General features: G+C 48.0%; 1 protein-coding gene across 1 annotated transcript in view; it reads left to right on the plus strand.

Moving 5' to 3' along the window:
* PRDM5 (PR/SET domain 5) overlaps positions 1-12,017 on the plus strand; it is a 137,955-nt gene that overhangs the window by 94,873 nt on the left and 31,065 nt on the right. The window contains exon 13 of the mRNA XM_081304142.1: positions 4,625-4,710. Within this exon, the coding sequence (XP_081160268.1) occupies positions 4,625-4,710 (86 nt within the window). The remainder of the gene's footprint in view (positions 1-4,624; positions 4,711-12,017) is intronic.

The raw sequence follows: 12,017 nt of genomic DNA on the forward strand, positions 1-12,017 counted from the left end.
CCTGGCACCCTGGATCTGAGTGCCCATTCAACCCCCAGCTGCTCTGAATGCCAGGTGCAGGCAGACTTCTGGTCTGAAGCTCCTCCAGAGGGAAACTGCTGGGTAAAAGCATTAGTGATTTTCCCACCGGAGCCTGACTCTACAACCAAACCAAATCACTAGTGAGCACACACCTCCCTTGGTGTCATTGCCCCTTGTCCTAGCAGTGGACATGCTCACAGCAGAGGTCTTGTTCTTGGTCAGAACCTTTGAGACTTTGGCTGTATTTCCTCCTGCTCTTGGTAAACACATTTAGGGCCTCCTGAGGTCATCTTGTGCCCTCTGAACAAGTCACAAATGATAGGTGTCTTTCGTACACCTAGGTGGCCAAAGCCAGAGCACCATGATCAGGGTTTTTTTTTATTTCCTTTTCCTACCTAATTGTAGTTTTAAATTAACTCTTTACCACCTTTTTTGCCCTCTATCTCATATTCTTTTGTTTGTTTATTGGTTTAATCAGTAAAATTCAGTTTCATAAGGTGCTGTTTTCACATTGGTGTGTGACTTGTCCTTAGGTGAGGGCTGGTTCTTCTAATATCTTCATGATTTTATTGCCTAGAACCATGTTGGTCTTGATGAATCATCTTCACACAGGCATGCATTAAATTGGAGTCTGATTTTTTTCCTGTTGTTTTAGCCCTGCTTGGGTACGCAGTTGCCCTCATAATGCTTCTTTTTGTTACAGACCGGAGGTGACTGTTTGGGCCAGGCTGGACAGGTCAGGTGCCCCACATGGCAGCCAGATGTGCTCTTCATTACCACTGGTCTCTCTGGATTCTCTTCCCCAACCTCCTCACAATGGAAGACTTTGAAGTCACTTCCATCTCAACTGCACTGGCTGTGGGAATCTGGAAACACCCCTTCAAGCCCAGTTGGGAGAGACAGAGGTCCAGGACCCTGGAGCCTGAGTTCCACTGCCTCAGGCCTGCCTGCATTCGGTCCCTGGCTTCTCCTGCTGGCCTTGCTGGGGTTCTTCTGCCCTCTTCCTCAGCCCACTGGTCTTTCTTAACTCTGTCTCAGTATTCTCTTGAAAAATTTAATCTATTCCCCACCACATTCCTAGAGCCCAGGTCTGTAGCTAGTAGATGGCAGGTGCTAAAAAAAAAAAAAAAAAAAAAAAACTGTTAAAAAATGAACAAATTAACTTAATGAAGTATCCACGAGGTAGCACTTTATAGTTACCTATTATAGTTGACATCATGTTTCTTTTTTGTTCCTTGATGTGTTTAAAGAAGACAGTGGGTTTAAACCTCTTTTGGTGTCAGAACATAATTTAAAGACTACAACATGCAAAGCCCTCCTCAGTTTTCAGTCAAATGTGGAGTTTGCTGCCCACACAGTGTTCATTAGATCTGATTGCCATGGCCAAGTGTGCTGGGGAAAGCCTGAGGTTCTGATATCTTAATTGCCGTCTAGATGGTAATAGGTCTCAGGCACAGCTAGTGTGACAACATCTGCATTCACATGAGACCTGCTGAACGATGAGACACATGTTCCTCTCCTGCCTCCTGCATTTTCCTGATGAGTGTTGAAAGCCAAAAGAACGCCTGGATGCACCAGCCCCAGGCCTGGTTCGTGCCGCCTGGGACTGGGAGAGGCAGGTCTTTGCCCTTCACTGGGGAAGCTCGCCCAGTCCAGGGGCCAGCGGTTGCAGTACTTCCCACCTTGGCTCTGGGGCACAGTGGCTCCAGCTCTGACCCCTCCATCTGGCAGCCCACTGTGAGTCCTTTCTGTGCCTGTGTATTTGTTCTGGACCTAGGACATGAGCACCAGGTTGCAGTGTTGTGGCATGTGTTCAATGGCTCCTCCAGTGAGGACTCCCAGCACAGACTGGGATACCGAGGGTCGCCGCTGGCGTGTTATTCCCATTGACATTGGCTTTCAGCTTTTTTCTAATTTTAAGATTCACTGATTTTCTTGCCAGTGAGAATTTGAATATTATGATTAGTCTAAGGGAAATAAAGATAGTGGCATCTAAATCTACCTGAGATATTTAAAAATAGGGCTATGTGGCACCTAGAGGCTGTGTTGGGTGAAGTCACACTGAAGGCTACTTCCTGTTCACAGCACAATTCTATGTGTAGATCAAAATGCTTCCAGTATCAGACTCCTACATAGGCATATAATATGTGGATCAGGTGAATGACAGTAATTATCACCTGTGGACTGCACAGGTGTCCTTCAGTTTCAGATTGTGGGATAGCAGAAAGCTCTGTTATTGGAGGCCGAAAGAGGCAGGGTCACCCTGAGCATGCTGTGACTGAGGGGTTTCTGAAGGTTAATATGGTCCACCCAAGACTGCCCATATCTGATTTTGTTTGCTAGCTGTTCTGTTGGCCTTTGGAAGGCAAGACCCAATTTAAAGCTATGAGGAGTAGATTGTCTTAGGAAAATCATGAAGTAACTTTATGTAACAGACTGCTGTTTTTATCATGTTTTGTGTGTACTCTGTATTTGATTTGTTGATTTATTAAATTATTAATAGGTATATAAGAAGGAAACATTTCAGCATTTAAATTATTCTTCATAATTTATGAAGAAGAGTATTTGAAAGTGTGTGGAATTCTCTGAGGCAGGCGTTACCGCCTGGGTGGCTCTTTCTGTCCTCCAGTGCTTGGCTTCTGAGCATAGGAGCCTCCTGGCTGCACCTGCGTGGCCAGAGGTCTTGCAGATGCTGGTGGACTATGTGCAGCTGTTGTGTTTTTTGCTATGGTTCTCATCCTTGCGGGGGTGTAAGCCATCGGGAGTGTCAAGGAGGTGAATCTCGTGGCTCAGGAACTGGATGCAGGGGAAGGGTGTAGAAAGGTGTCTTGGAGGGCCAAGTTTCTTTTTATTGCAATGAATTCCAGTGTGTGTATTTAAATCACACATCAGCGACAGGACACAGCCTGCCGGTCCAGGGTTATAGGGAAGCCAATTAATGCATCCATTTGTTTTTGTTTTTGTGGCAAGAACAGCTACAATCTACTCATTTAGCATGAATCTTGTATACAGAATAATTTTATTACCTTGGGTCTTATTTGATCCATGGATAATCAGGACAGAAGGTGAATGTGTGGGGAATTTGAGTTGATTGTGCAATATCCAAGTTAGGACTGGGACTCAGCAGGGACCTGGAATAAGGTAAGTATGGAATATCCCTGCAGGGCTAGCATTAGGTAGTATTTTCCTGGCTGTTTCCAGCCTTGGTTCTACCTTCTAGGTCTTGACTGTCATTTGGTCCAGAATTCCCAGGGGCTGTCAATCCAGGTTGATTTTCTCTCAGAATATGGAAATGTGGACCATCCGCGCAAGAAGCCTATTCCTATTTGTGCTGCTGTTATCACTTAGCTCTTTGCATTTTGGAGTGGTTGTCAGTGGTTTACAGTGCCCAGTGAAAAGGAAGGGTCCTAGGTGTCCCTGCAAAGAGGAGAGACTGGGAGAGGTCACTCTGGGGCCCTGCACTTGGTTCTAGGTGGCGCTACTCTGGAAGCAGCGTGGGAGGCTGCCCTAGGCCTGAGCCAGGAGCGTGGCTGCCTGTCTGGTGGTGCAGAGTCTGAGGCAGAGAAGAGGTGCAGGCAGCTCTCTCTCAGGAGCAGTGGCTGGTCAAGCAGTGGGTGTTCATGGCTGCCCAGCAAGGGAGCTCCCTGGAGTAATACATCTGTGCCAGCCTGCATCCAGTGGGACCTGTGGGAGAAGAGGGGGAGTAGGTACTGGGGGCAGGGGCCTGAGGGGATGGACAGATGGACAGAGCCTTGATTTGCATGATCTTTGAATGTCGACTGGCATGGTGCCATGTCGGTGTGTTGTTAAATCAAAGACTGTGCTGGTGACTTTAAGCTGTCATCCACTCTAGATCATCAGGCCTTGGGGAGAGCACCTCCAGGCAACTCTGGGGGATCACACCTCACTATAGTCTTGTCCTTGCAAAGTAGAATTTTGTGATGTATGTGTGTTTGCTTGTCTTAAAAATGTCCCGGCTGTCTTCTAAATCATAACTTCTGGGCAAGAGGTTCTTGGTTATATCAGAAAGCGAGGCATCCTCTCTGCGTAGTTCAGAGGCCAGTGGTTCTGCTTCATGTAGGTGTTTTACAAAAACCCTGAGATGGATTCATTTACGTGAAACTTTTTAAGCAAAAATAAGAAAACAACTTATTAATGAACTGGTTAAATTCAGACTCCTGTGGTGGGCAGTGGACAGTGCAGCAACAGAACAAATTGACTAACGCCAAGTACTTGTAGTGAGGTCTTGAACTGCGGAGACTTGATTGGGCTGGGATGGTGAAAGGAAGTGCAGTGAGCTCTGCTGGCCTGGCTCTTCCTGAGTCCTGGGGCACTGGGCCTCCCAGAGGCAGCCTGGGTCCTCCTGAGTCCTGGGGCACTGGGCCTCCCAGAGGCAGCCTGGGTCCTCCTGAGTGCTGGAGTGCTTGACCTCCCAGAGGTGGCCTGGCTTATCGTGAGTCCTGAGGCACTGGGCCTCCCGGAGGTGGCTTTGTCTTCTCAGGCTGTGTGGGAGCCTTCGTGAGGCAGGACAGGGCACTGGGAATAGGACATGGCATGCTCCGCCCTGACACTGTTCTGACCTGAAGTCTTTCTTTATCCATAGGTGAGCGTCCCTATCAGTGTCCTTACTGTGACAAAGGATTCAGTAAGAACGATGGGCTGAAGATGCACATCCGAACGCACACCAGGGTAAGACTGCTCCTGCCTCTCTAACGGCAGCTGTAACATCCATGATGTACAAACCACGCTCACAGTAAAAGGAAAGTGTCCGACTTTATGTAAGAAAAAAGTGCTGCAACTGAAATTGTGTTTGTGTTCATGATGGACATTTATAGATACGTGTTTTTGAAAGGCCAAAGGGGGAAAAATTTCCAGCCCCCAAAGTGTCTGATTCTTTGAATTGTGAGTCAGTTTCGGGAGTTATGAGTGACAGACTACCACTAAATAGATCTTTACAGTTTCATACTAGAAAATATGAAGGTTTTTTCTTGCAGAATACTTACGAGTGACAGGACGTCCTTGTGAAGACGAGTCTGTGAGCATTCGGCCAGTGAGTAATACTTTCAGGAAAGATATCACCAGTGACCGACCTTGCAGCCCGTGACTGTAGACAGAGCCAGGCCAGCTCTCTCAGAATTCAGTGGGCTGCCTGGGGTGGAGCATACCAGTGAGCCTCTTATGCTGTTCTGAATTCTGTTAATTTTCTTTCATGCATTTTTCTGTCCTTGAGCTTAGGCAGTTCAGACTCAATTTAATCAGCAGTGCAGGTGACATTTCCTTGGGACACCATGCAGTGAGACCCAGTGAGATGCCTGGTCTCTGAGACACACTGTATCCAGAGGGGCTGGATGTACCTGAAGGCTTTAGGTGGTATTTTGATGTAGAATTTGAAAACTTACCAAAAAAAAAATTGACCAAAGAATAAAGCTATTGAATTGTGCAATGTGGTATAAGCAGAAGGCTGAGGGAGGAGAGTTCCCTCTTTGGGGGTGTGGATGTGAGGCAGAGGAGTCACCATGACCCTGTGAGCTCAGGTCGGGAGGTCCTGCAGATGGAGTCAGGCAGCCATCTTGGAGGGTGACCACATCTTGCAGTGCTGTGCTAACATGTGAGACAGGCAGGCAGGGATGGAGGGGCCATGAGGACCTGGGGGACAGTCTGGCTGCCTTTGGTTTGAAGGGGCTGTGAGGACCTGGGGAGCAGTCTGGCTGCCTTTGGTTTGGAGAGGCTGAGTGGACTGGGGAGTGTGTCTGGTTTACAGCAGGAGAGCAGCATGGTGAGCTTTGTCATAGAACGCTTGCTCTGAGGCTGCTCTCCAGTGAGGACTGAGGGCAGCCCTGGAGACACAGACCCAGCTAGGAGGAATGGGACCAGGTGAGTGGAAGGGGACCCACACCACGTGGCCATAGATTTGAAATTGGGGAGCAGCTATGGGAGCAGCTTTGAGAACAGTGGTGGCGAGGTTTAGACACGGTACACACAGGTGGTGAGGAGAGGCATCCCCAGGGAACCCGGAAACCTGGCAGGGCCTTAGGGACCTCCACATTCTCCACTTAGAGACAGGAAACACTCGGTGGGTTTAGAGAGAAACCCTGGGAGGGAAGGAGGCTTCACACTGCATAGACTGAATACTTGAGAACTTCAACTAGTTCTGTTTATTTATTTTGTTTGTTTATTTGAATATTGTTTTAGTTGTTGATAGACCTTTATTTTATTTATGTATTTATGTGCTGATAATCGAACCCAGTGCCTCACACATGCCAGGCAAGTGCGCTACTACTAAGCCATAGCCCCAACCCCTGTTTATTTATTTTGATAAAGAGATTAAGAACAAATTTGATAACTTTTTTTTAAAAAAAAATCATTATAATTTTGGAGAAAACTTAATTTTTTTTTAAACTTCATGGGTTTCTGTGTTACGGGGGCCAGAGATGCGGCTTCTTGCTGCCTTTGGAAACATCTTAACCTGGGTCTAGATCAGCACATGTCAGTGTTTCTAGGGCCCCCCTGTCTGAAGGGAGTTTTCCATGCCTTGCCAGTGGCTCGTGTAAGATGAATGGCCTTGGAATAGAACTCTGTTTTATTTGGCTCAGAATATACACCTGCATGAAAGCAGGCCTTATTCTATCACAGGAAGCTGCTTTTCTTTTGTAAATGGGAAAGTGAAACCATTTGAAAAATACCTTCCTTTTCGGGACCTGACATCATTGTCTTGCACCTTTCTTTCCTCCTTTGAGAAAGTTCTGTGTAATGGCCATCACTCCACTTCAGAGTCTACTGTGCTCTTATTCTCTGTATGATCTGTGCTTCTGAGCTAGGGGGCTCTCTTGAGGCCACTAGCAGTCAAGTCTCCAGTCCCTGGTCAGGAGTATTTCTGGCACGCAAGTGCTAGGAAGTAAGGCCTGCTGGGCCAGGCATTCTATAATGAGACGATTGGCCCCTGGGTCTCCACAGCCAGGGTAGGAGGTGGAATTTGAAAATAAAGTGCATTTTATCGTCCTGACACTTTTATTGGCCAAGGTTCTTACCCCATGGGACAAGAGGCTGAAGCCTTATGTGGAACTCGATTCTGTTTCACTGTTGAGGTTAACAGAGTAGAGTTGCATCCATGTGAGGAACTGAACACTACTCTCAAGACCACTGGAAATAGTGAGCTTTTATAGGCTGTTCAGATCCCAGGCACCAACTGTGATTTTTCTGCAGTTTTTTGATGGTCTGTACATTCTCATTCAATATGACTCTGAAGTTCTTAGGGGGACAGGAAGCTAGGATTGCCCACCTAACACATAGTATACATGATAAGCTGGTCTCCAAGACGATGCCATCAACTTCCTCCCTCCCGCATGCATGAGCTGCCCTCTCATCACCACCAAGAGTCTTGTTTTCCCTTCCTGTGCACCTGTGCTGGCCAGAATGCACTTGACCAGGAGAATGCAGCAGAAGTGATATTCTGGACGCTAGGGCAGGCCAGTTGGGAGCCTGACACCTTTTTCTTGTGTTTCTTGGGATCAACCTTACATGCTGTCCAGACCCTAAGTACCATGGAGGGGCCATCTGGGCACTGCACACAGTAGGCCTCAGGAGCTGCCAGCCCTTCAGCTGCCATCTTGGATGTCCAGGCTAGCTGAGCCTTCAGAGGAGGTCAGTGGCCACCAACACACTGTGACCACCAGGAAGACTCTACATGAGAACCATTGCAGAGCCCCCCACTACTCTCAAGACCACTGGAAATAGCGAGCTATTATAGGCTGTTCAGTTAGTGAACAAAATTGCAACAATGACCAGATATTAAAGACAAAATAATAATGTGTCAAGTTTGGGGGTGGTTTATTGGGTAGTAATAGACAACTCCATTAAGAACTAAATATTGCACAATGCTAAATAAGTACTATTTTATTTATAGAGTGTGTTTCTATATTTTAAAGTGATGGACATTTCTGGTTAGAATGTTAAAGCAAGCACTTTGTAAATGTTCCTAAACAAAAACAAGGCGTTGGTCACAAAGTGCCATTTACCAATGGTAGTATTTTTTTTATTAAGGAAATATTAGTATTATTTTTTAAACGTTGTTTAAAAAATAATACTAACATTGTTTAGAAAGGCATAAATATTCTAGAAAAGATATGAGAAGCCCAGAAATGTGCAAACTTTAAGGCTTTAATCATAATTATGTATTATTTACTCCATAGATCCAAAGTCAGATGGTAGACTTCCTTATGTAACACTGAAATTTTAAAATTATACATTAAGTTAAAATAAGAGCTTTCTTTGGTTTTATTTGATTAACAGGTAACTACTATATGTATTGCAGGAGTCTGTGGTGTGATATTTCAACACATGTGTGTGGCGCTCTGTCTTATATTTGGTGTGCTAGGGCTGGCTGACAGGTGGGCGGTGCCCTCTGGCCGTGGCCTGGACCCGTGTGGTTCTTCAAGCTTCTGCCTACCTCTTCCACTTATCGCTCTCTTCAATCGGCATACTGGAGGGAAATAAGTGAAAATGATGTCAGCAGGGGATAAGGTTAAACCCACCTCCTTAGTGGAAGAGGAATTAGGTTCCTTGCGAGCTGAACTACTTCACTATTCAGGAGGACGCTTTTTAACTCATGGCTGTCACTGTGTCACTCATGGCATGTTGTTGTGCCAGAACTGTGAGATTGATCTCAAACTGTCCCCTCAGGTCCCTGGATGCAGGATCATTCATGTACCCTGCAGATTGTTACTAAGCCAGCTGTATCAGGACAGTGCCAGGTCCTAGATATGCACAGTCGAAAGTGTGGTACACAATGCCTGGGAGTTTCAGGGGCCCCCTGTGGATGGAGCGTGGAGGATATAGAAAAAGAGAGATGGGGGGCTTCTGGGGTAAATGGACGACAGACATTGGGGTCTCTGAATGCTGGAGGATGTCTTTGAGTGCCGACAACCCGTGGAGGGTCGGTGGCCACAGCAGGTTTTGTAGGTCTGCTCACTGCCATGGCTCAGCTGACTGCTGGCCTGTGCCAGCTTCACTAGTCAGCAGGTGGCTAGGCCAAGCTCTCAAGAAATATTTTGGGGGCTGGGGTTGTAGCTCAATGGCAGAGTACTCCTCTAGCATGTGGGAGGGAGGCAGGGGGTTTGACCCTCAGCATCACATGAAAAGATAAATGAATAAAATAAAGGTATTATGTCCATCTACAACTAAAAATAAAGATAATCAAAAAAGAGACTGGAATTCACGGGCCCTCAGACTGTCCTCAACCTTCTGGTTGCCAGCTTCCCTGCCCTTGTGGTTTGGGCAGAGGTGAGGGTGATTCAGGAGACAACCCAGGTCACTGTCCTTAGAGAGGGTGGGGCTTTGCCAGTGGCCTCCTGCTACCTCCACATGATCCTCTCCTCCAGTGGCCTCCACCAGTCTCCATGTGGTCCCCCTCCTCTACAGTGACCTCTTTAATTCTCCACATGGTCCCCCTCTTCTTAGTGACCTCTTTCAGTCTCCACGTGGTCCCCCTCTTCTTAGTGACCTCTTTCACTCTCCATGTGGTCCCCCTCCTCTACAGTGACCTCTTTAATTCTCCACATGGTCCCCCTCTTCTTAGTGACCTCTTTCACTCTCCATGTGGTCACCCTCTTCTTAGTGACCTCTTTAATTCTCCACATGGTCCCCCTCTTCTTAGTGACCTCTTTCACTCTCCATGTGGTCACCCTCTTCTTAGTGACCTCTTTCAGTCTCCACGTGGTCCCCCTCTTCTTAGTGACCTCTTTCACTCTCCACGTGGTCCCCCTCTTCTTAGTGACCTCTTTCACTCTCCACGTGGTCCCCCTCTTCTTAGTGACCTCTTTCACTCTCCACGTGGTCCCCCTCTTCTTAGTGACCTCTTTCACTCTCCACGTGGTCCCCCTCTTCTTAGTGACCTCTTTCACTCTCCATGGGGTCCCCCTCTTTTTAGTGACCTCTTTCACTCTCCACGTGGTCCCCCTCTTCTTAGTGACCTCTTTCACTCTCCACGTGGTCCCCCTCTTCTTAGTGACCTCTTTCAGTCTCCACGTGGTTCCCCTCTTCTTAGTGACCTCTTTCACTCTCCACGTGGTCCCCCTCTTCTTAGTGACCTCTTTCACTCTCCACGTGGTTCCCCTCTTCTTAGTGACCTCTTTCAGTCTCCACGTGGTTCCCCTCTTCTTAGTGACCTCTTTCACTCTCCACGTGGTCCCCCTCTTCTTAGTGACCTCTTTCACTCTCCACGTGGTCCCCCTCTTCTTAGTGACCTCTTTCAGTCTCCATGTGGTTCTTTTCTCTAGTGCTTTAGAACCAGAACAAGACACTTGTGACTACAATTGAAAGTCCTCTCATGGGCCCTTCAGACCTGGCAGAAGAGACGGGCATTTTAAGTGGATAACTTTATCCTGCCCCAGGAGAGAACAGAAGCACTAAGGCAAGGTTAAGAGCTCTCAGGCCTAACCAGACTGAATCCAAGAGTGTTGACCAAGGTGTTGCTGGGGCTTCTCCTCTTATTATCTTTGAGCACCCAAGTGACAAGAAGTGTAGACAGAATTGTGCCTGAAGGGATTCTTTGTGGAGTTTTAGGTAAACTGATTTATCTTGCTGTTGTTCTGAACATGGGGATAAAACCAGACCCCTGTGTTGTGAGTTGGAAATGCTCAGGCTTACACATGCTTTGCCTTGATTATCTAACATAATTTCTTAAGAATTAAAAGCAAAAGGGTTTGTCTTTGTGAGTGCTGTGGCATTTTCCATTTAACTTGCTCAAGGACTTCAAACAGTTGTTGCACACATAGCGAACTCCTGATTAAAGGAACTCTGGCTCATGTGGTGTGTCTCCAATTGCAACTGGATGATTGGGAAGAGCACCATCTAGTCCCCGTTGGCGGACTCCGCTTTACTGAGTTGGCTTCTATGTTATGTGCTTATACTGAAGGAATGTTCAGGAGAAGGTGGCAGCCCTTCTGGAGCCTGGGGAGGAGACAGCTCGACGGGGACCATGGTGGGGGTCTCAGGGTGTGGTGCTGCACACAGCAGCCCAGCTCTGCGTGGGAGGAAGGTGTCAGGAAGAAGGAGAGGGTGGTGGCCGTGTAGATGACTCAGTAGCCTTCATGTGAATGGGAAGGAAATGGCTGGGCACATAGGGTGCTCCAGGAGGAGGGGAGCAGCCGAGGCCCAGGCAACCCCGCAGCAGAGAGGCAGCTCCAGTGCCATGGCTGGGGGCAGCCAGCACCCCGGAGCTCACACACTGCCTTGACCTTGGAGCTTCACGCTGTGCTCCCCACGCAGCAGGTGCTGACATCCAGTAGCAGGGACAGTCATGGCAGTTTGTTCAGTCACTCCCCAGGGTGACTCAAGCATCTGTGTGTATCCACTGACATGGCATGGGACCCCGTGTTCTAGAGAATACGGTTTGAGAAACACTGATCTAATCCTCCCCACCCACAGCTGCCGCAGTACTTACAACTGAAAACTTTGAACACATGTCACAGTCAGCGCCAACCTGGCAGTGGCTGCTCACTGCCCACAGGAGGGAGCCCAGCGATGGGTGGAGGTGCGGTGTGTCCTGGCCTGCCAACTCATGCTTCTGCACCCTGTTCCGACCCAAACATGCAGGCCACACTGGGTTTGGCCTGTGGCTACCACGCATCTTCTCTCAGAGTTGACCACACTTTCCTGAGTCCACTGCCCCATCTGAGGCCTCTTCCCCCACCAACCCCTCCATGGGGGCCAGGGCTCCCCTGCAGCTCGGGCCAGCTGTGCTCTCTGTGCCTTGAGTTGTTGGTGTGTCAGTCACCCCACGCAGCCAGGTTTCCGCCCGCACAACACTGTTAGCCTTTTTTCTTCTCCACCCGTGCAGTCCTGCTGCTCATGATTGTGTCACGTGATTTGGAACCTGCTAGTGTTTATGAATCTTCCCTGTAAAGATGGAGACTTTCTAAACAGCTACTCATAAGTGTTAAAAAGGACAGAGTGTTGCAATCTGGCCTCAGCCACCAGGAGGGGAGGCCAAGTCAGAG

Source organism: Spermophilus citellus, assembly GCF_964194105.1.
Source record: "Spermophilus citellus genome assembly, chromosome: 8".
In the NCBI taxonomy this organism is placed as follows: domain Eukaryota; kingdom Metazoa; phylum Chordata; class Mammalia; order Rodentia; family Sciuridae; genus Spermophilus; species Spermophilus citellus.